Below are 24558 nucleotides of genomic sequence, written 5' to 3'. Positions count from 1 at the left end.
GTGTTAAATGGAAATGTATGTATTTTCTCTAAAGACCATCGATGGGTGCAAAGAATCCACTTAAAACATATAACCAAATGTTATTTAATATCTTAAAAAGTAACACGATCCAAAATGGATATTTCACACAGCACTACATAAACAACATGAACACAATATTACCATATGGAGGGACTTTCAAATATAGACTTACAAAAATCCCTGTCCTTTTTTTTCCTTTAAATTATTATACTAAGCATGACAAGTAATCATCATTTACAATATGGTACACTGACACAATAAAAACCATGTTACAAATGTGCTGTTATAAATCAGTAACGTTAGGGAAGACATTTCATGAACTGCAATTATTTCATATGAAATACTATACAATATAAACAGAACATCCATCTTGGATGACCTTTACAGCAACCAGAGACCAAGTAATTTTTTTATTTTTTTTTTTCAGTGCAAACACATTTATACAAGGCAGTCTTGGCTGCAAAACTCCCTTCTAACATACAGTAAGTCCCACTTGCATTTATTAACTCATTTAAACCTAATGCAACAGCCACATTCAGTCACTCACGGAAAATTACCTGCAGAATTATGATCCCTTCAAACGTAAATCTCCTCCACATATAAAAGTAACATCTGCGCCAATTACTCCAAGGGCCCTTTCATACTTCTGGGTGGGTATCCTTTGGGTGGCTCGAAGCGCTAGACGACACGGGGGCAGCCCACCACCCGGCAAACGGCCCTTCCACGGTGGGAAGGGGTGCTGGCCGTCAGCATCCAGCATCCCGGCCGGGCGGCTGCGCGTTTGGCCGGGGATCAACCCAGGCTGCCCTTCCAGAGCCAGGTGCCTGCCTGTGGCCTCCTGCTCCTTCTCTGCGTTTAGTGTCTCGGGGTGGGGGGGTGGGGGGCGGGGGAGGACCACGGAAACCCTCAGCTCAGAACTGAGCTTCAATGGAGTTTGAACGACCCGTTCCCATCTCCGTCAGATCCGCGGGAGACCAGGGGCGTTACGCCAGATTTACACCCGCGTAACTGAAATCGACTTTTAGAGCGCCGCTATAAAAGAAGCGTGAGAGTCCCGTTTTCTTCTAGCACCAGCTTGGCTTTCGGTGGGTCCACTGCATGCCTCTCATGCAGTAAGGATGCACTTTACTTATGCTGGGGGGAACATTTTAGATATATACCTTCTTTTTTTATTTTTTAAAGAATTTAGTAAAAAATAGAACTTTTCTCTCTAATACTGTACAGTTTTCTTCAGAAGAGCAAAGAGAATTGTAAACTGTAGGTGTGATACCAGATTGGGAGAGCTATTTGCTTTCTCAGCACGAGAATTTGAACGACTGCATTGGGAAAAGCTCTGCAAAATGTATTCGAAAAACAAATCTTTAATTAAAGTAACGGTTTCCAAAACCATCGCTGGCAGTACTGATATGACTGAAAACTTGGGTTGGTTTTGGCACTGCTAATCCAAGAGTCTCTGCAGGACCACAGAGTAGTTTCCCTTCCTACTCAAACCCAACGCATCAAACTAATAACTTCAGAGTATAAACCATAAGCACTTTGGTTAACTATTAAACTGACTCCAGTAACGAAAGCAACTGGTTAATAAATTAAGTCTGCAGACTCTTAGCCTTTGTTTTTTCCAATGTGCCTGGACACCAGCTAGGGTCAGGGAACTCTGCCCACCTCACAGGCTCCCGAGGCTCAGCTGGTACCACCTCGAGTGCTCCGAGGCCCTCGGGCAAAAAGGCATGACTTAAACGCAAAGTATTATCTGTGTTCATGACGGCCTCCGAGTACCCGTTTGCTTGTTCTCTTTTCTAAAAACAGCTATGGCTGGCAAGCGCTTAGGCCATGGTTTTCATTAAAATATTTGTTTTCCAATACATTTTGCTTCTTAAAGTCGAGTGAACATCGTTTCGCGTACAACGGACGTTTTACGGTGGTGCAAAGAGTCAAATGGCTAATGATGTCTTACTAATTTTAAACTGAAATTTTTAAAACAGCAAAATTAGCTCAACTGATGATTGTATATTAATTTGCATCAGGATAATGGTACTAGGTTTGCTGAAAGAGGTGTTCATAAATTGGGATTTGTATATAAATGTGATCTGCTTAGGTTCAACTGCCACTTTCTTCCTTTGGTTTTTGGAAAATTCTTTCCTTCTTCCCTCTTGAAAGGTGGCTTGTTGCAGCTGGCTACTTTTCAAAAGCCAGCTTAATTTTTCTTGGAAATTCGCCCACGTTCCTTGAACAATAGGCACATACCTTGAGCAGGGACCCTAATACTGCTCCCGGCAAAGTCAGTTAAAAGGCTGTTGGTAATTTCTATAGGAGCAAGTGTTTCAGATGCACACAGAGAACAGAGTGCGTATCATTAAAGGAAGAGCTGATTTAACACCCTTGCCAGTTCAGAGAAACCATGACCTGATATGTTGACAAAGATGGAGGCAGAATAGGGCCCGAAGTATTTGAAGGCTGCCAAGAAAATACCCAGAGTGTCTTCTGTTAAACCCCAAACTGTCAATCATATTTCACAGACTGTAGATGTTCCTAATTTGCTAAATTACAAATACATTTTTCAAGTTCTACCAGGCAGAAATTTTAGCAGTAACTGGGGAGAGGATGCAAGGTTTCAGCCTCCCTTTCACTTTTATCCCAATCATGCAGCCCTGTCAAAGTCTTTAAGTGACTCATCTGAAAGCCAGATTGTTAATATTGTAGAAGGAAATTGTGGCAATGGAAACATGATGACTTTATACGCAAGCATTGACACACAAGAGAACGCCATGACCTAATGCTTCAAAGTTTTTAACCTTGCTTTGTACAATACACTTTTCATGTTGCTGCATTTCATCAAATTCATGGAGGTAGTTATATGTGTAAAAAAAATTACCATAAAAGTAACATGTTGTATTATAATAATACATATCAAGTGTGCAAAATGCCGACAGATTTGTGTTGACCCTTTACAGTTGAACACAACACAGATTCAACCTAATCTAACTCTGTAAACCTTTAAATTGATACATTAGAAGAAGAATGATAGATAAGCAACCATGTAATACAAGGCTATGATTTCATCAAAGGATTAGGGTGACATAAAGCACTCAAGCTCCACTCTCGTGGTTTTGTTACCAGAACCTCAAGATGGAATTTCCTTATATTCCATTGTTGATTTTAAAAGGAAAAAAAGGAAAGAAAAAAAAAATTAAAAAGAATTCAACATTAGAACGTTTCTATTTGAAACTTCTGTTTACATTCCATATTCCAAGAGTCACATTAATATTGGTACAATGCCATGTCAACATTAATATGACATTTATGTTGTCTGCTGGTCTCTGGGAACTTTAGGAAATAACATACTATACAGTTTGTAGATATATACTATCGTATTTCGTTGGAATTATGTCTTCTGTACAACCAGCTGCCTGCATAAATTCTGATTAGTTTATGACAAACAAATACTTCCCCCAAAGGTGAAATTTGTTTTTGCTGTTCACATTTTAATACTGCTGTTAGTACTTCAGATCATCACTGTAATTTTTTTCATCATTTTGACATTTTTATTTACTGAATTGATACATACTACTGATGTCAGAGCTCATCTCAGAAACAAAATCACAGTCAGCCACTGCATAGTATATGACAATTCCCCACAAAAACTCTGACTCTACAGTTCGCATGGAATAAGTATGGCTGGAGTTACATACTGAATAAGAAGATGCATCATGCAAAGCATTATATGGTAATTAGAGCACATCTTGGAGGGTATGATAAGGCAGAAGGCTAAAGGCCAAGTGACTTTGATAACCAACCAAAAGCACAATAATTTCCTTTATGTGCACTGAAAGGTCTTATTGCTCCTATGAAATGGAAATTATACACTGAAACCAAGGAAAACAGACCCGTGCATTGACTGGGTTCTTGACAGAACTGCAAACTGATTGTGTCTAGAGTTAGAAAGCTGTTTTGTAAGTAAATGAACTATAACCAACTGTGTAACATAAGGCTTAATCTTCAGTAAAGACTTCTGATGACAATAAAGAACACGAGTGAAGCTCAAATGACTTTGTGTACAGAGTAACACATGTCACCAGAACCTGATGAAACTACTGGTTTTTAATATGTACAGTTGGGTTTCATACCTGTGTACTACAAGAGCTAGACAATGTAAACGTCCCTTTTCTATGCAACAATTTGGGCTGTTGAACATTTTAGCATCTTTATTATTCTTCCACCAATTTGTCTGTTCTGATGTAAAGAAAAAAAAAAAAGTAAAAAAAAAAGTGTTAGATTTGTAGTCAGTTTGTTGCACTACCAGGCTGCATGAGTAACAGAGCAGAATGTGACCCTATACCTAAACATTACTCTTGGAGTTTAACTATCCTTAGAAGTTACTCTGCAGTAATTAGCACGGCACTAATTACTTTGGAGTAACAGTTTAGGGGAGAGCAATTAGGATATACCATACCTACAGAATTCAGATTTCTACTGCCAACCATGTGGACACATTTAATTTCTAGAAACTAGACATGTCCATAACGTGCTAAATTGCCAGTAACATCCACTGAATAAAAAGGCCAGAAGTTTATAATTCTCTAAATTTTGTTCTCTGATAATCACTACAATGTATGCTATTTTTAATAGCCTAATTTAGGCACTCTATTTAATAAGCTACATAAAATAGATTTATGTCCTTCCACTAGAAAGAAATCAATTCTTCAGGCCATACTTGTCACCTATATCATAAAGAATATTTTTGTTCCAAGAAATTAGTTATCCTGATTCCTATATTAACGGCAAGTTGCAATACCAGAAGTGACACAAGAATTAGATAATCTTTTGTAAATACTTGATTTATACTGAAGACATTTGTTATATTTTGTGTCACTCCAAGTTGTGGCTCCATGACAGTTATAACTTTCCCTTCCCTCCCCACTCCCCCCTCTACGCAAAGGCCCACCTCCTTATTTGTGACTACGGAAGGTCAATTAGCAAGTCTCAGTAAGTAAACATCTCTCATACTTTTGAAACACAAGAGGAGAAAGCCACCTCCCTTCCCCACCCTCCACTCTTAGACAAAACCAAACCAAACCAAAACCCAAACCTCTTTTTACTCACTTAAACGGGTATTTGCAAAATTGTGTCACAAAAACGCACAGTGAAAATGACTGATTCGTACTAATAATTCACAGATAGAGCTGAGGTCATCACTTGTCATGTTTGGCATTGTTTTTCCTCATGGTGATCCTGGCTGGTTACTTTCAGCAGTGGCTCAGTTTTTGAAGTAAAAAACGATCAACTCTGCAGCAGAGTTTAGCCTCTGACCAGGGGCATCACACATCTGTGGCATTTTTTTAAAATGAAGTTGGCAACTGCATGGACATTGAAAATGCAGATTACACTTACAGTGTCTAGACTTTCATATATGTGCTCAGTTACAATTAAGTGAAGCAAAAAGTGTACATATTATCCCTACTGCTATTCTGTTGCTACAGAGCCGCAAATGTGAAAAGCAATACCTTGAAATAAAGATTTCTTTGTTGCCCCTAGTCTATATAGCAGCACAGTTTAAGTATACACTAAAACTGTGGTTGAGATGCTTTTTCTGTTTTTCCCCAAAGATGTAAACGTCAGTCCCAGTGTCGTAAACTTTGCTGTATAGGATGAGACAGAAGATCTGAGGCAGGACGGCTGTCAGACACTAGTGACAGAAGCTTGCAGGCAGTTAGCAGGTTTCTGCAGTTTCTCAGCTTCACTTGTTGGTGGGTCTGCAGTGGCTCGGAAGTTGAATGTTGGGCCTGCGCCACCATGTGCAGGGCTCAGAGCAGGGTTCTGACGCCTGTTGCTTTCAACAATACTTGAAGTGTTGGATGCCAGGCTCTCACGAGTACTAGAACGGAAAAGAAATATATATACACACTCATATATGACATGCCCATATATCTATTGACCAGACAGGAAAGGAGAATAGAGTGTTTTATAACAGGCTTCCTGTGTTTGTAGGGAATGTCACCTCAATGAACCATCTCATTTTGATGGTACGCATACACTCCTCCAAAACGGGTTCCAGAGGTACTCAGCAGTCACCATACTGTAACACAGGTATAGCACTAAGCAGAGCTGAAGCTGTCACACAAACTGTAAGCTGAACCAGTATTAAGCATCTGGATTTTTCAACCGAGGAAATAGCTTCCATCTTGCACATGGAACATGGCGATTTTCTTTCCTGACTGGTGCCTTTTTGCATGAAGTAAGTTCATCAAATCAGCTCTGTAACTAGGCAGAGCTAGGACAGCAATCATGTAACACAGCTTCCCCTGTTGTCTCCTGTTCTACCTATGTCTTCGTACACAAAATATCAACAAAAAATGCTCCTTTACATTAAACCCACAGTGTTTCTAAGCACAACACTTCAGTTTTGCTTTGCAGCCGAGACAACTGCAACCTACAAGACGCTGAGAAATCTCAACTGCCTGGTCTGTGATCACGCCCTAAACAACTAGTGCTGCTATTTCATTCACAAAACGGACAATATTCCTTTAGTTCTAACAGGGTTTATCCGCGGGAGTGACAGGACACTTAGCACTTTTAAGGACTAAAGCCTTTTAATGGTACATCTCATTATAAACGCAGAAAAGCCTGTATTTTAGTCTACAGTTCTTTAAACCTCAGCCAAGATATGCTAAGGCTAGATTTACCACTACTACTGTTTTTGTTTGCTTTTCAATTTTAAAAACTTTTGATCTCCAAATAAGGTGTTCCCGTGCAGAGAGAGATCTGGTTTTCAAATAGCCATGTGGCCGCTGGTTATGTATCCTTCACCTGTATCTCTGCTGCTTTGCAGAATGACATCACCACTTGCTATGGAGATGTTTACAGAGTACGTTTAGAGGACTGAATGGGTTTGTTAAATAAGCACTAGAAACAAAGATACTAATGAGAGAGTTTCACCGTCAGTTTAAAGTCAACCTAAATTTACCTGCTACTGAAAGGGGCAGCTCTTGCCTGCCTTGTGTGGACCTGACCCTGCCACATGTTCCTGCTGCTTCCCTAACGCTGAGCCTTGCAGCCAGCCAGATCAGGGATCGCTCTCAGTTAAATACTAGCCCTATGAAAAAAAAACCAAAAATACAAACAAACAAACAAACAAACAAAAAAGATTAGTGCTAGCATCAGGGGAAGAGTAGGAATGCACAGCTTTGGACGTGGCAGGGGAGAAATGTGTCACTGCATGGCACAGGGGAAGGAAGAAACACCTTGTTTAGTCGTAGGGCTGATTTAAATCATCTTAACCTGACTGAATCTGGAAAACCAATGATGCTTTTAGAGCTCCCACAGATCTTTTAAATTGATCAAAATGGCACTGACCATCTTCTGCCAACTATTGCTTTATTGTCAATAGTTCCGAACAGCTACGACGGGTGACACACATAGTAAGAGATCTCTGTAAGCTGCAATGCTGCACAGGGCACTTCTGTTGCTCTTTTCTTTTTGATTCCTCTCCCTCTGCTCTTTAACAAAAATAGATGCAACCTTTGCTTTTTAGAGATCGTTCAGTATTGTATCATTCTTTATGGGACCACCAATTCCAGATCTTCAAACATTTTCAATTCTGATATTACAAACTGACCATTGCAACACGTATACACAAAGACTGCAGTGAGAATTTTCCATGCAGCATAATGCCAAAATTAGCCTTTTCTTTAGGTGACAAAAGAGCAGCAGTATTATATAAGCTTTAAAAATAAAGGAATAAAATTACTGTTGACAGCTAACATCTGCTATATACAACTTGCATAAAAGCAAAGAACAAAATACTGTGAGGCTGTTTTCTCAATGGTGATGTGTTCACGAATTTTGCACACAATAAGCTTTTGGTAAATGACCATTGCAAATCTTTTTAACTACGTCCTGTTTTTTTATTTTCTAAATGCCCCTTGTCACACTTTAGAAATATACTTCTTTCACAGTGTGGAACAGGTAATTTTGATTCCCCAAGCAACACTGCACACTTCAGTTTAAATAAAAAGATACTACCACACCTCAGGAAGTCGAGAGTTACACCATCAGCGGAGGCTAGAAGAATATACCTGAGAACTATCACTACATGCACATCCTGCTCTTACATTCTTCCCCAGGCATCTGCTAACGGACACTGTCAGATCTAGGTGAATCTTACCAGATGGATGCTGGATGGCCTTTTTGTATTTCCTGGAAAAGGGCTGGGGAGTACATTTTTCATTATAAGGTAGGAAAGTAATAACAGCATGGTAATTACAGCCAAAGGGCTGAATTCACCCTCAGCTCAATTTATTTTTATAGACTTATACCAAGGAGTGACCAAAACTCAGCAAAAGCATCCAATTTAATCATCTTGATGCAAAGCTTGTGAAAGCGCCTTTGAAATATACAGACTATATACTGGTCTTATAAAACAAATACACAAGAAAACCCTACAGAATGTTGATTATTTTTTTTTAAAAAGCTTACTTTATGTGGCCTTCCCAAACCCCAGACGTTTCTTAATAAGTAAACAGTAAAATAATAAAAAAGGGATGTATGGAACACAATCATTATTAAAAGCTGCTTATCTGTTTCCTTTTTGATCTAAATAAAGTGGTATAGCAGCACTAAATCCAGTATGCTTGCCATGTTGTGTCCTCTTGCTAGCCAAGTTTAAGATTAACATCAACAGAAATTTTAGCTTTTCTGTAAATAATTAGGAGAGGAAATGTCTGCCTTTGCATTAACCAGAAACGCAAGCTTGATATGCAGCTGGCATACAAGCAGTCCAAGAACTGATTTTTATCCTGTTGACATCCTATCCTGGAGGTGAAATGCACGCTGTGGAGTAAGACAGGCTGAGCAAGAAGCAAGCACTACCGTATGCTCCCCCACAAAAACTGACTGCAAGTATAGCACTTCAACTAAAAGAAAATACATTTTAAAAAGGACAGCGCAAGTAGCCTCTTACAACATCTGTGTGCAAGAAAAATGCCAAGCATCTGCAGAACAATCAATAACAGGAACAAATTCAAAACCTTTTTAGGTTTCTTTTTTATGCTGGACTCGGTGTAAATGGTGTAATTCACTCAAATTATTTTTCAAATATTTTATCCAGAAAAATTACACATATGTTAAAAGCTTGCTCTAGTTTGATAATCACTGCACGCTGCAGCAGGCCCAGTAACTGCTGCTTTGTCATTGACATCAAGTGGGAGTAGCCATCAAATCCAAAGGAATTTATTCGAGTGACATGACTTTAACTGAAAATGAAATTTAGTCCTGTGTAAGAGCAGGAAATCCTTCACATGCCTTCCTGAGAGCCTTTGCTACATATTTGAAAAGAAAAATAAGTAATTGTGAGGAATAAGAACACCTTTTATGGGGCGAGGGCTTGAGGGGGGCACAGGGAAATGACGACACACCACCAATAAAAAAAAAACCAAATCCCATTTTCTTTCACCTAATACAAATCCAGTCTTGGAGGTTTTATTTTTAAACACAGGCAATAAATAATTTAAACTTAAGTAAGACACTATAAGAGAACTACTATTGTAAATTATTTCTGTGTTCTTAAGAGTCATTGTTCTGAACTCTGATGGGTTGCTATCCAGGGCAAACAAAACCAGTCAAGCTCCATTCCAGCAGGGATCTAGGACTGCCAAAGGTCAGAGGGAGAAAGAAGGTGGCTCGAGTGAAGGGTTCTTAACCCGGAATTAAGGTTGTGAACTCCCCAGGACAGGGAACACACCAGCAACTCTGTCCTCCCTACGCCTGCAAGACTCCTAGCACACCGAGACTTCCACGGTGTCTGAGACCCCTGGAACAGAAATGACTAACCAGCACCACCACACGCAGATATCTGGACTCTTTTCCCAAGTATCTGAGGCCAGGCACTCCTCTCTCTGCTGATGCAGCGCTGGGTCACTTCTGAAGTTCAAACATCCTGAGCACTTTCAGCCTTGCAGGGGGAGAGGCTGTCCCAGTCTCACCAGTTTGGAATGGTGATAGATACACTTCCAGAATTTTTGAAGAAAACAGACAAAAAAGCCCAACCCCAAAACAATCATCATATTTTGACTTTTTTTTTGTCTGAGCCAAAGATTATGCCACCTAGTCATGTCTAGTCTTCCAATTAGTCTTGATGATATCTTAGAGGGAAAGGGAAGGGGAGGGGGGGAGTATGCAGGTGCTCATCCCTTCTACTCTAAAGGCAAACGTACGTTTAACACAGAAAAAAAAAGAAAAAAAAAAGGATACAGGGATGTTTTCAGCAAACAGAAAAAGAACTAATACAGAGTCAATGCCGCAAATGGTCATTGGTTGCTCATGGTATGGTAGGAAGCCCCCACATCTGAATAGCAGATTCCAGAGCTGTAGAAAACAGTCTGAAAACGTGTGAAATTGTTTAATACAGCCCTACGTTCTGTCACCAATATCACACACACACAGAGCTATAAACGGAACTTTCTAGTCTGTAAAGCTGCAATGAATGTGACAGTCCTACCGTGGAGAGTTGAACCCGCTGTCCACAGTAATGCTGCTGCTGTCCATGCTGTCCAGGCGGGCCGAGTGGGTGGCTCTCTGGTTGTTACTACTTTCTGTCTCCTTTGGGGTGAGAAGAGTAAGATTCTTCTCAAACTTTCGCTGTAGATCCCTCTCCTTTTCTCTCTCTAGGAGCCACTGCATCGTGCCAACATCATCCCTGTTCTTTTCTTCCTCAGCGTTTTTGTTGGTTCCTTCCTCTGAGTCATCATCATCAGACACGTTGTAGTAGTCAAAGGAGGCCTCCTGGTTCCCAGTTGTCTCTTGCTGTCTCTGCGAAACAGGCATGACTTGTGCGACTGAGGTTACCATCGCTTGCTCAAGTTTCTCACATCTGACTGGCAAGGTGTCAGAGGGGGGCTTCTGATGGGGCTTTAGCAGGGGTGTGCTAGACTTATGGTAACTATTCACCGAAAGAGTGTTGTGCAGAGGTTTAAAGAGCGTATCCTTGCTAAATATTTCTTTCCTTTTATCAAGGCTGCTTGATTCAGTGCTATGGTGTTGAACCAGCCGCCCATTTGCAATCACCTCTGGAGTTTGGCCAGCAACCGCTGAACCGCTGCTTGGGCCCTTTGGGGACTCCTCTTTGTGCACCCCAGGCTCCCTAGCGATATGTTGAGACTGTCTTTCTGTGGGAGTCATTTTTTTGAGCCCATCTGTCCCCGTCAGCGTATCATGATCCTCTTTATTCTTTCCCAGTGGCGATGGAGCAGTAAGCACAGTCTCACTGGATGTGTTGCACTGAAAATAGTCATCGACTGCAGATTTTGCTGTGCAGGAGTTGAGCTCGCTATACGATGGCAAATTCTCTGTAGGCTTGCTTTGCTCCAACAGGCTACAAGAACTGGGGGTTTCTACAGTGCCACTAGCTATTTCAGGGATGCAAGTCTCTTTGTAGCTTGCAGATGAAATCAGAGCCCTTTGATGACTGAGCGACTGAGATGGCCTTAAGGTACTATCGTCAATGTAAGTTTGGCTAGTTGTTTGGTCATCTGGGCTACAGCCTTCACCAATATCTTCAGGTGTGCCTAGAGCAGCCGAGCCCAGAGGTCCCTTGGAGTTATCCATGGATCTAGACCTTTCTTTAGCCTTACTGGACCGCTCATTCCTCGATCTTCTGTCCTGTGTATGGCTGTGGCTCCGATGGACCTTGGAGTGGGAGCTTCCCCTGGAAGGTTCAGGGAAAGGCATTTCAGTTCTTCTTTTGGCCAGCTCACCAGACACATCCCACTCAGGTGTCATTGGAAAGTGAGATTCAATCATGTTAGGATTGCTGTGCATGATAAAATTATCTCCCTTGTGTTCTATTATAAAACAGCCTTCCCGTGGGGATCGAGTCAAGGGATCATAGAACTCATACTCCCTTTCAGCAGGTATATCCAAATGAGAGCCATCTGATGGGTCTCCTTTGGACACCCGAGTCTTGCTGTGTGACCTCGACTTCCCATGAGACTTTCTGTGATTCCTGCTCTTTTTACTTCGTCCACTGTGGTGAGCTGAAGATCCTGCTTTGCTTCGTTGAGCTTTTTCTTCTTCAAGTTTCTTCATTAGTGCAGTGTGCCTCATGACATTTTCCACAGTCAAGTCTGGGTTAATGCGCCTGATAATCTCCATTTCTACCTCTCTAGGTATAGTGGTAGGGGTGTCCTCGTCCCTTAGCGGCCACTCCTCTGGAGGAAACTGGGCAGAGAAATTTGCCAACTGTTTTGTCTTGTCCTTCTTAAAACTTAATCGGAATAATTTGAGTCCAAATTTCTTAGACTGCTTTTCTACATCCTTAGGCTTTGTGAGCGTCTCTGCTTTGTAGGAAAAATTGACAGTACTTTTACTTTTCTCAGTAGGTGGGACCTGACATAACGAAGGAGGACAGTATGAGTCTTTACAGTCTTTTGCTGATTTCCTCTGTAGGGTAGATGCATGCATGCTGTGCATGTCTTCTCTGCAACAATGGCAGGAGTCGCAGTGGTTTTTGGGTAGTGTTCGGTCCCTGACGCATCCCGAGGTGGAGGGAGTTATAGTTCCTTGTTGCGGAGAGGTACACTGAGACCTATCAGGTATCCTCTCATCCAAATGGTACCATTTACTGTTAGTTCTTATGAGAGATGGTGTTATAAAGTACGTTTGCGGGGTTACAATGAAATAACCATCCGGAGTTGGATATATTTTCCTCTCCCGTACAAGCATATTCAAGGTATGTCGAAGGATTTCTGGACTGGGTGTTGGAACTCCTAGAAATGACAGGAAACACATATCAGGGAGTGCATAAAACCGTGCAGGGCCCTCTGGTTCCCCCCTCCCCAATAAAAAGCTTTTTTCCAATGTGCAAGCCGGAATATGCTGAACAAACAACTCCAGTAAAGCACTTTGTTAGGCATTCTCTTGTCTGTTTGTTTTTCCACTTATCTCCTACACTTCAAATATATCAATTATTAATTAAATAGAAAGGAGGCCATTAATGGAGTGTTAAAAAAAAAAGGAAGGAAAAAAGAAGAAGAAAAAGGAACTTCTCGTCACTTCTGTTGCACAGGTGACCTTAAGCTACAAGATGAAATCACTGGAAATCAAAGGGTGTCAGGGGAAACATTTCACTTTTATTCTTCTTCCAACCAAATATTTACATCCCAGTTCACCAGAACTATTTCTTATAATGCCCCGTCATGTATAAAACAGTGGTTATTTGTCACTTTGCATGCCTAAGTTGTTTTTCCACAGAAGAACACTACACAGAAAAAAAGCATGCCCCCAAACTACCCCTTTAGCACAAACCTGACTGAACTGACTTGTTCTCCCGTTAAAACATGTTTCAACTACATCAGCTGCTCTAAAAAAGACACCCCTTCAATGACATAGTTCATCTTGCCCAAACAGACTCTTCCACGATGCTGCAAGTTACAGGTTTAGCTCCTAAAAATGTGCTTCTCAGAGTTGCCTGCCTTCCATGTGAGATGTGAGGGACGCTACCTAAATGCACGTATCACATACTGAAAGAGGGACAAGTATGACGACACTGCATCAATGCCACAGTAGCCACATGTTGGACTTGGCATTGTGAGCACGGTCCTTCTCACTGCCAGTACTCCTGCTGGGTTCAGTGGTGCAGGACCAAGTCTTCAATACTTTATTAGACAAAATCCCAAGTTAGCATGCTGTGCATAGGAATAAGTTCCACCCAGAAATAAGGAAACAAGAAATTTAGTTCACAAGCTAGTGTAAAAAAATCTGCTTATGCTGAATAAGAAATAAAAATCCTTCAAAATTTTCAGTGGAAATAGCTATCTTCAATCAATACATTTTTTTGAACTAAAATGTATTTTACTTTTAACTTAATGCTTGGTACTGACCTGGTTTACATTTTTAAAACTAGAGATTTTTTTTCAAAAGTTTGGATGGTCTATTTTGAACTAAAAAAGTTAATTTTGTTTACTCAGGGCCTTAGTTTGCTTTTCAACAAAACTGATTTAGGAAAAAAAAATAATTATCAGAGAGTACCTTAGGTTGGAAGGGACATCCTTAAGTCATCTGGTCAACACCCCTACTCATAGCCAGGCCAGCTTAGATCAGGTTGGTCAGGGCCTTGTCAAGTCAATCTCTGACTATTTTCAAGAGCAGAAATCCCATGGAATCACGCATGCAAAAACATTTCAGCAAAGTATATGCTTTTTACAAAAATACTTCGAGTAAAAATCTCAACCAGGTGTACCTGCCACAAACACAGTATCTTCAGTAGCATATAGTGTCTGGTCACCAACTCTTCTCCCACATGTCAAATGCTGAAGCCTGCAAGCTCACTGATCTCCTTGTGTTAGCAAACATGAAGATGACAGCAAGGGTTCTGGCACTATGCCCAACACCCCGTCAGAAGACTAGCGACAAGGAACAGAGAAGTTGTACCAACTCCTTGACTCACACTCTTCCTTGCTACTGGGTTGCAGGCAACATAGTAAGTATTCTTATGTCTAGTTTTGAATGCTGTTTGAATTTAGAGACATGACCGTACCGCTCACATCCAGTAGCATCTGTAACTAAAAATCTTGCTATGGAAACAGCAGAGTGTTAGGAATAACACGGACACATGAGTGAAAGCAGTTACAACAGAGAAGGTGTCAGGGATGAAGTACACGGGGGCAGTAAATGTATTTCATGCATAGTCCACAGAGCTGAAAGACTGGGGCCCGTCCAGACACAGTAAGTAAAGGAGGTAAAGAAAAGATAAAATTTGAGAGAATAAATGAGACTTGAAAATTGGAAAGAATATGCAAATGAAAGAATCATGAATAAATGAAGAATCATGAATATGCATTTTATCCCCTTTTCACGTGGGTGTCCTAGAGAGTAACGAAGACCTCCTGAATTGCTGCATGAGCAAGCATGTCAGAAATAGCAACAGATGGGAAAGGCAGAAATCTGGAGTGCTGTGGAAAAAAAGGACTACCCCTCCCTAGCCCAGAGTCCTAAGTATCTCTGGACTGAAGGAAACAATATGCTGAGCTTCCCCAGGATTGTGAGGCAGAGGCAACTGGAGAGCAGGCTGCCCTCCACATGATCTTTCAGTAAAGCACAGGAACACAAAGAGTGATTTTAATTCCTGCAACAACCAGTGGTCATCATCTAACCTCTTCCTTCCTGCGGTGGAGTTGCTATGTCTGCTTGTACACCACCCCTTTTACATTATGCCTTGCACCACTACAAGTAGTGGATGACGCCAAACTCAAGCTCATGTGCTTCTCCATCCTGTGTTGAAAATGCACTGCATGATCCAATCCTGGTCCAACTGAGATGCATTTGCTGTGCTGCAGCCAGCCTCTCTTCCTGCCTCTACATAAACAACCTGACCAATCCATTGCATTTTCCACGAGCTTACACGTAAATACCTCAACGCACACCTATCTTCGTCTGCAAGAACTCGGTTGGTTCTTCATCCTTATTTTACTTAAAGACTTTTCCTAACATACTGTTTCAAAAACATTGGAACAGAAAAGAGAGGAAAGCATTCTCCTGGGAGTTTACAGGAAAGTTAGGAAAAGAAACTGAAATAGATCTTCTGACGTTTTACACTGACTTAGGCAAAAATGCGCTCCAAATACATGGGAAAAACAATAGTATGTATTTTTCACCCAGTAAACCATAATGACTGAAATGTGTTGGGTAAATGAGTCTCTAAACACCGGATGCACAGTAGTCACATTCATTGATTAAGTCCTGTGAATAGGGAATGTGCAGATAAACACCAAGAAAAAAATAAAATAATAGCGTGCCTGGGCAGTCAATGAAGCTGTAAAGTTAATTGTCAGCCGCCTTCTCTGGAGCTGGAGACTATCACTTTTATCACTCCCAGCGTACGGTAGATCCCTCTGGTTCACTAAGCCAGCAGTGATGATGGCGGATGCAGATCTTTGGAGCTCAGCATTGCCAGCTAATGCCAGCTATGGGTTTTGTTCAGATCTCTTTCAGATACTCACAAAAGTACAAACAGATCCAAAGCTACATTAGGCTTTCCCGCCTGATGGACGGGAGCAATGACACTACTCTGGCTCCTATTGTTGCTATTTAAACACACATTTCCCAGCTTTCTCAAGCCTTTTCTCTTTAGAGCAACCTGCCCACATCATATCTATATGTAACTTACCCCACTGCATTCAGAAATCTCCTTATGGTCTCCCCTCCTCCATTAAACAGGAACAAGAGGAAAAAAACCAGTAGTTTAGAGGCTCTAGCATATAAAATACTGCATGACAGCAGTGGTGTTAAATTTAAGATTATGTAGTGGTTTAATAATTCAAAAGCAGAAACTGTCTGGACACTGCATCATCAGACATGTACATTTTCTGCATCTCAAGAGAGTCTACTATGCCATCCACTGAGCTTCCAGACAGAAGATTATGTCTTGTTTGCTGCTCACAAAGAACACTGACCTAGAGTGAACTCAGTTAATCTAAGACACTTAAGTGCTACACAGACATTTCACATATTTAAAGAGTGAACAGTTATGAAAGTGAATGTCAGAGGAATTTGCCAGCTTTCAGTAAACTTTGTTTCAAAAGCAACCTAGTCCAACACACATGTATTTTCTACACTGAAATTTTGAACACCTTAAAATTATTTTAGTAAGTACATGGACAAAATCAAGGGGGAGGGGAAAAAAAAGAAAAAAAATCCTTACTAAAAGCAGCATAGACTAAGGCTTGATGTTTTCTTCAGCCAGGTTCATACAGATAAGAGGGTCTGGCTGCCAAACACAGGAACAGAGGTTATATTCTTAGCTCCTTATACTGGATTTTGAAGATTTACATTTAATGTACAGGATTTAAACCACGATCAATAAATTACAAAGTGGGACCATACAAACATCTCATTGTTTAATTCTAAGTTAGAATAATGGGAGCACGTGCAGCAGGAGCCCTCTTGCTCTTTTAAAAACCTGACAAATAACAAAAGCCACAAATAAGAAGTGCATTATCATTACAAACTTTTTCAATAAACTCATGAAAAATACATCTGAAGTAGTATTTAAATGGTGTTAAATCTGCTAAAATTATTTTCTCCTGAGCTGATGCCAAGGCTTAACAAGGGATAAAAGAAATACTCTGATTGGCTCATGAAATACTAGTTAAGGATGTGGAGTGGTTGCTATGTGATGTTATAAATAATTAGCATACCTTATTTCAGATAGAGCCATGGCCCAGATTTATGCCTGCACAATGGCTCAGCAAACTGGAGGGCTAGCCTGCAAGTGTAAGACCCTGTACTGAGGAAAAAGGTTTATTATTCTTAGGCTGTTTGAGAATAGCATCTGGGGTTTTAGGAAATCTATACATGCCATGAAATGCAGTGAAGCATCTGTTCATCAAAACACAAAACAACATAGGCAGACAAGTGCTGCTACAGGGTGAGATAAAGAGAGGTTACGTGACAACGAGATACATCTACAATGGTAATGCTCTCTTCCCTCTCAGCGCATCAGCACCTAATTAGGAAAAATAAAGTATCAGAACATGGGAGGACATCAGGTATTTTAAAATAGCTAAAGTGAATACAAGGGCTCAAAAAGCCACAGCTGATTTATGAGAAAGTTTGAGCAGACAAAGGAAAAATAATCATTCAGCACAAGAAGAGGTTCTGTTTATTGGAAAGGACAAAATTTTGGATAATCCTCACACACTGAGAGAACATGTATTTTTGCTATGTGAGAGAAAGGCATTTTCCTAGAGAGGGAAAAAATCTGAACAAAAGATGGATTATTCCCCGCTGCCCCCCCAGTAATTTTCTTTACGTTTTGGGAAGTGAGGTAGGAAAAAAAGGCTCTCCTTTTTTTAAACTCAGACTTCAGTAACACACACACGTTCATGGCTAGTGGTAAAAAAAAGGCAGCAAGAGACTGTGTGCTAACTTGCCTCAGGCTTCTTCCGAGCAAAGTCTACAAAATAATCCAGCCTGTTGAATTATTTTTGATGTATGGTTCTGTCTAGCAAGAATAGAACAACACACCAAGTCAACTGATAATCATGCTTACAGGAAACCCAAGGGATGCCATCAATAAATTATCATTTCCATCACACAATAATATTTATATAAAAACAGATAGAATAATTGGAAAAATACTTGCAATCTGTGGAATTCTTCTAGTATATAGTTATATAGAAAACACAACTTGGCCAAAAATAATCAAAACACATTAAACTGGAATTATAATTGTGAACTTTGCCTTTTTTGCATTCTACTCTTACAACTTCTATTACTATCTCCAAAATTAGCCAAGTATACTGGAAAAAAAACCCAACTCTAATAAACAAAACCACAAATTGGGACAGAAAGCCAGCATTTACAAAATATACTTGCAGTATTTTTTCCCAAAGTGTAATTATTAAATGTCAGACAGAACTGTTTATTCCAAACGCAGCCCTCAATCCAGAATTTTACTTTAAAATCTCAGAATTTAGTACCAGTTACAGCAAAATCCCTATAACCTTCGAGGCTTTAAGTAACTCGTGCTCTGAAATGTAAGCAAAAATACTGTAAGATATCAAAACATGGCTATGGTTAGGCTGCCTAGATGAGACAGATGAATCAGTAGTTTTCCTACTGAAACATTTTTAATTAGCTGCTTTTCACAGCTGTAAAAGAGGTACAATAGAGAAGTTTCTCAACTAGTTTAGAAAATTGTAAACTCAGGCACAGAAGCGTTAAATATCTTGCCCAGGAGCATGCAAAGCAGAAGTGAAAAAGTTGTGCTCTCTTAAGCAGTAAAGCTCTGCCCAACGCTTTCACACCACACTTTTAGATGTTTCTACAAGATGCATTTTGCATGGTTCACCAACTCCAGATACAGAGTGCCACTATGGAAGCAGCATATTAAAGAGTACATTCTTAATATAGGTTTCCTTTTTTTTTTTTTTTTAATGTTACAGTATCTCTAAGCCAAGATATTTTTATTTTACCATTTAATAAATATTATCAAATGCTGGAAAGAGTATCTTCTGAACAGTACACCAGCATTTATGAACACAGCAAGTGTATCTGGTTCTCCAAACCTTTTGGTTGTGGAGTGAGTTGTCAAGTTAAAATAAATAAATCGATTTAAAATTTTTTTCAAGAAAGGGCAGTACAGAAACCAAAAGCCACAGCTGCATCCAAGAAGGCTCTGAAAACCCCTGGAAACCAGGCTGACAACATCCTTTCAGTTTAAATATAACCTCTCCATGAAACAGGCATATCATCATCATTGGACTCTACTACTTGCATCAGGCCACACCAGTTTTGAGAGCCTGTTCTAGGAGGAAGACGTGCAGTATGTGGGAAACCTGCTCTTTAAGAGAGTGCTCTACACAGAGACCTCCATGAGGTTATCTCTGTGGAGATTGAGACTGGATGATGACACTTGAACTGGTTGACCGATGTCAACAGAGCTTTCACAAGTTAGTTTACAACTGGCTTGAAAGCCACAAGGTGGAATACGTCTACTCTGGCTGTGACATACGCTTTTGTTCTCTGTAACAACTAAAGAAGTCTTAAAACTCTTTTGACTACGATGATAAAGAAGGTTATTTTATGAGAAAAATCACAAACAAGCTTATTCTGATACCAGCCTGAAAAAATGAAACAGGTCAATATAGTTCGCTGCTTAGTACCTCAAGTAATTTTTTTAGTATTTACAAAAAATCAGGAATTAACCCTGCAAAATGCATCTCAAATGAATAGCCCTGTAAAAGAGAACTCAATTCTCTGTATGTTTAAAAACAAAGAAAACGTTGTAAGATTAGAACCCTACAGCTTCCTTTCACTTTTGGGTAGCACCTCGGGATTAATAAATATTCCCATCTGGAAGAGTGAAGAAAAACAGACTACCCAACATTGAAACTCCCTCTTTTAAGAAAGCCAAAAAGATTAGCAACCTTTTGGGTAGGGAGTAGAGATTCTTTAACAGACATGCACCCATCTGACCAATGATTTATTAATGTCCAGTTACCTGGGAAGCAGGTTGTTAGGTGCTCCATTAGTGCTTCTTGTGTGACTTGTTTTCGGGCAGAGTTCATTGCTGAGATGGCCAGGCAAAGGATTTCCCCAAGTGGAATAAACTGTGACTGACTGATGGGAGACATGCTGATGGGTGATACATCACCTGTAAAAAGACAACAGATGTGCAATGAAGCATTTTGTTTAAAAGTCTGCTCACAGAAGAAGGATGTAGAGATACAATCAGAGAAGATGCATACAGCTCTGTAGTCTTCATACTGAGCTAGGGAAAAAACTCTTACAATGGAGAACCATCCAAGAGCTTATTTCAAAACTTAGACATGGTGAACTTTGAAAAATGGGAGTTATGCACTATGCAGACATAAGTTTCTCAAAGGGTGCAATAGACAGATTCAGAAAAATGAGAAAAAATTAGCACTTATGGTTGCAAAACCTCATGCTTGAATATACTACTAGGTAACTGCACAGAATAGTTGAATGTATTTCTCTGGACATAAAAGAGGAGATTTCACTTCCCTTTCACAGGTCACCGGTATGGATCACCCACCATTTCCACTTGACAGAATATTCTTTATTAATAGAAACAAAGATCAGGAAAAATTTTGCTAAGTTAAAGCACAGACACTCTTTAGAGGCATAAAAGCATTGAACACCTAAAGATTCATAGCCTGAATAAAACTCTCCCGGATATACAGTCAAATGTCTTTGTACAGACCATGTATTTTTTAAAAAAGAAGTTTTAATGATTCCAGGATGGCCTGAAAATTAACTTTGTTGCAACTTTTCTCACATAGCCTTTAAACAGATTTTATTAATACATACTTAAAATAAATCACTGAAATAGCTTCAAAATTAAAAATTATAGGAAAAATTACAGTTTGGTAATACTAGTTTGACTACACAAATACACGTGCATTTGAACATACTTTATGTAAGTACAGAAATGCTTTTAGATTCTGCTCTGTACCTCCTCTTGAACTGGTAATGTTGCTGCCTTAACTCTCAAATTACCGACCTCTGATTTAGTGTTTAACAATATGTTAAACAAGTATGTGCACAAAGTTTAGGTCAAACTGACCCACCCTCTCAAGCAGTTAAAACTGATGAACAAAAGGACTTCCAGTCAACCTTGGGAAACAAAGAACACCGTTACCTAAATTACCCAGAAAGAAGCCTCCAAGTGAGAAAGTTCTGGCCAAGAGGACACAAACCGATAAGGTGTTGCAACCCACAGAAAATCAGTTGCGAGCAGGACAAAGGTAATGGTAGTAACGGGAGAGCATGACCTCCAGCTCAAATAGCCCCTCTGCCCAAAAGAGGGCAAACCCCCACTTCGGGAGCATGCCCAGCTGGTAAAAAACCTTCAGCAGTGCTATCTGAGGATGCGCACTGATTTGCATCAGAAGCGAGACACTTGGATCCAATCCTGTTCGTGAACAAAAATGAATATGTAATATGCTATGAATATGCAAGCACTCTGCTGTGTGTAACGGGTACCCTCGAGTAGCTTGGTGTGTGTGTTAGGAGGAAAGATCCCGCATGCACCCTGTGCTGCAATAAACCAGCGTTGGCTTTCTAAACTATCATTTGGTTCGGAGAGTTCTCCTGGTTACGATTTTCGGTAACAGGAACAGTTCTCCAACGATCCCAAATAGAAGGAAGCAGCAGGCTAAAAGATTTCCTTTACCAGTGGGAAAGAGTAAAGACAGAACAAGTTGTGCTTGACCACGAATCCATTTCTGGCTACAGGTCAGTCAATAGCCAGGGATTAAGGTTCACCTAAATGGCTTTGAAAATCACCCTATTTATGCTGTCACAGAGCAATACCTTGTGATTAAATCAGGGATCAAATTACTGGAAATTAATTCAAATTCAAACTTTCCTACACAATTTAGAGGATCTGTTATTTGCCCTATTAATTCTAAATTCCTATTATGTCTATTAAACAGGAAGAGCAATTTCTAAAATTGATTATCAAAATGCATTTAACCTTGCATTATACCCAGCACTTTGGAAAAAAAAAATATTGGTGGGAGTAGCAAATTGCATAACCACTTCAGTGAGACCTATGAGCAATATTTTTCAATACACCAGCTGTACAAGCTGTTGTACAACAGTGATACACATTACCCAAGACACAATAATGATTTAAAATACACATTTGTGCTATACTGTCTTCTGATTGCTTCTGCTTAATCAGGCCTGACCAGATCAATGCTGCAATCCCAACACAGCAGCATTCCTCCAGCTTCACCACAGTACACCGCAAGATCCTCCTTTTTGTTATCTGACCACAGAACAATGCCCTTAAAATACAAGCTTTTCTGGATCTTTTTTATTCATATACACCTGAAAAGTTCCTGCCACGTGCTTTACAGACAATGGCAATCAAGAAGATTGTAGGCAGTTTACAGGGAAAACATAAGAGAGAAGCTTTCACATGACTTGGGAGCAAACACCATTTGTCCCGTCATCATTTGAGAATGGAAAAGAACACCATAGTTATTATATTACTATTTACTAATAATTATACCTGCTGTCAACTTTAAACTTGTTTATAGATGAATCTTTGTAATCAGCCACAGAAGTTTAGCAACTTTGATCAACAGTCACCATGCACTTTACGTAGAACAGTTTCTTTAATGAGTAGTGTAATGTCTAAAAAGCATCAAAATTATAAGAAGTGTACAGATTTAACTAAGCAATTTAAGAAATTACTGTCTTTCACACAGAGATTATCTGTGTCATGGGTATGTATCCTTGTGAGCACTACTAAGTTCACTTCAGTGCAATGTCATATATTGCACTCCTTGAGATTCAACCTTATCAGTTTCACCAGGCACCGACATGGGCTCCCTGAGTAGCTTTAAGGGCATCCAGGTGAAAGGCAGTAACTTCCTCATTTGTTTTATCTAGATCATCAAAGACCTGGCAATTTCTTAAAACAAAGCACTGTCTGGCAAGAGTATCCTTCATGTCTACTCCCAGCCATGTACTCACACTGACATCTACGCAGGATGGGAGTGCAGGAGGAGACCTCTTTCTTTCCCTTGCAGCTGGAATGATCCACTCACAGCTAACCAGAATGGTATTTAAGATGTAAGGAATGGGCCTTAAAATCATAATCAGCTTCCTGATGGGGGAAAGGGACTGGAGGAGAGTTACACATGAAGCCTAGCAAGTGCTGCTAACTGACGTAGGTTTGCTCTGCAGCCTCCCAGCTGCCCCCAGAGGGATCCTTGGACAAGAACTCAGTCACCCCCAACTGGGAATTAAAACTGGCTAAGTAAAAGTTAAGGAAGTTTACCTGGATTTTAGTAACCTTGCATTTGCACTAGCTTTCCTTTCAAAGTAGGCCTCCAGCATGGAATTGCTTTTCTAGGTTAGCGTGCACAAAACACTCAGTCTGCACGTCTGACCCCTTCCAGCTGTGCTCGTCAACAGGAACAAGCTAAGAGTTTCCACCAAAATACCAATTACACTTCACATAACTCATCGATATAAAACATTCAGTATCAGTTCCTTAACGTTAACACAATCTCTAACAAAGCACGCTACAGTTAATATGCTAAGGTAACATACATCCTGCTTGCAAATATTTGGGAGCTTAACAACCGTTTAATTAACTACAAAAACTACTATAATACTCCATTAAATCATAATTTAAATGGCCTTAAATGCAATAGAAATGGCCAACAAATATTGGTTTTTATGAGAACTTTTATTTCTGTTTCGTAAGGTACTACTGCCAGTTAAGCCTTATTCTTTTCCACTAAATGCTTTTCAACCTTCTTCATTTTGACAAGGAAACTCTTATTTCACCTCTGTTGTGCCAGAATTACCTCCATAGCTTGCTGTCCATGGCTGTCTGCTGGAGAAAATTACTGGCTCTTGATTTAAAAAGGCTAGCGCACATCTGTAAAACTTTCAGCAGACCTACTGATAGAAAGCCAAAACCCTCTCGCTCAGAGAGGCTCTAATTTGCCAAGTTTTATCTTAGCTATCCCTATGGCTCTGGGAAATTACAAGCACTCTGTGGCTACAGTTAAGTGAACAAACTTCTTTGATGCACAACAGCAGAAAATATTTTGCGCCTATGATTTAATATTTCAACATCAGTTATGCACATAAATACTGTCTAGCCTGTTGAACAGAAGGTTTACAACTTCTTTAGAAAAGATCTGCTTAAAAAAAATCAAATATGCTTTTTCTAATTTTTTTTGAAGACCACATCACTTACATAAAACATCTAGCATATGGCTCCTGTTAGCTCTGACTGATGCTTGTCTCAAGCATCTTTCTTTTGAAATCAAATTACTATCCTTGACTTTCACATGTTTATGTTCCCAATTAAATGACAACTGGAGCTCAAAAAAGCAGTTTTCACCAGCTGACTGCATGTTTTGTTTAAATATGACACACACACACACACATATATATAGTTTTAGCTCTGTTTCTGCAGTGTCTTTCCAACCTTTTCTCTAAAGAATTTAAACAAAAAAGTTTTCCAGACTTCTTGTTTTAAGTGGCACTCAA

The 24558-nt window shown here is 39.9% G+C and overlaps 1 protein-coding gene across 7 annotated transcripts in view; it reads right to left on the bottom strand.

Moving 5' to 3' along the window:
* Nucleotides 1–55: 55 nt before the first annotated feature.
* The window catches only part of STOX2 (storkhead box 2), a 149190-nt gene continuing 124687 nt past the window's right edge, over nt 56–24558 (bottom strand). For 5 of the 7 annotated variants that reach the window (XM_055795828.1, XM_005230829.4, XM_055795832.1 and 2 more), the window contains 3 exons: nt 20015–20167; nt 10514–12779; nt 56–5893 (listed from right to left, as the gene is read on the bottom strand). In XM_055795828.1, the coding sequence (XP_055651803.1) occupies nt 5698–5893; nt 10514–12779; nt 20015–20167 (2615 nt within the window). In that variant the 3' untranslated portion in view covers nt 56–5697. Of the gene's footprint in view, nt 5894–6982; nt 7112–7175; nt 12780–20014; nt 20168–24558 lie in introns of those variants that run through there. The other 2 variants (XR_008745784.1, XM_055795829.1) reach the window with 2 other exon arrangements.

The sequence above is a fragment of the Falco peregrinus genome, chromosome 2 (genome assembly GCF_023634155.1).
Source record: "Falco peregrinus isolate bFalPer1 chromosome 2, bFalPer1.pri, whole genome shotgun sequence".
In the NCBI taxonomy this organism is placed as follows: Eukaryota; Metazoa; Chordata; class Aves; order Falconiformes; family Falconidae; genus Falco; species Falco peregrinus.
The sequence above is the reverse complement of the archived record's forward strand: the minus strand, read 5'-3'. Positions and strand labels throughout refer to the sequence as shown.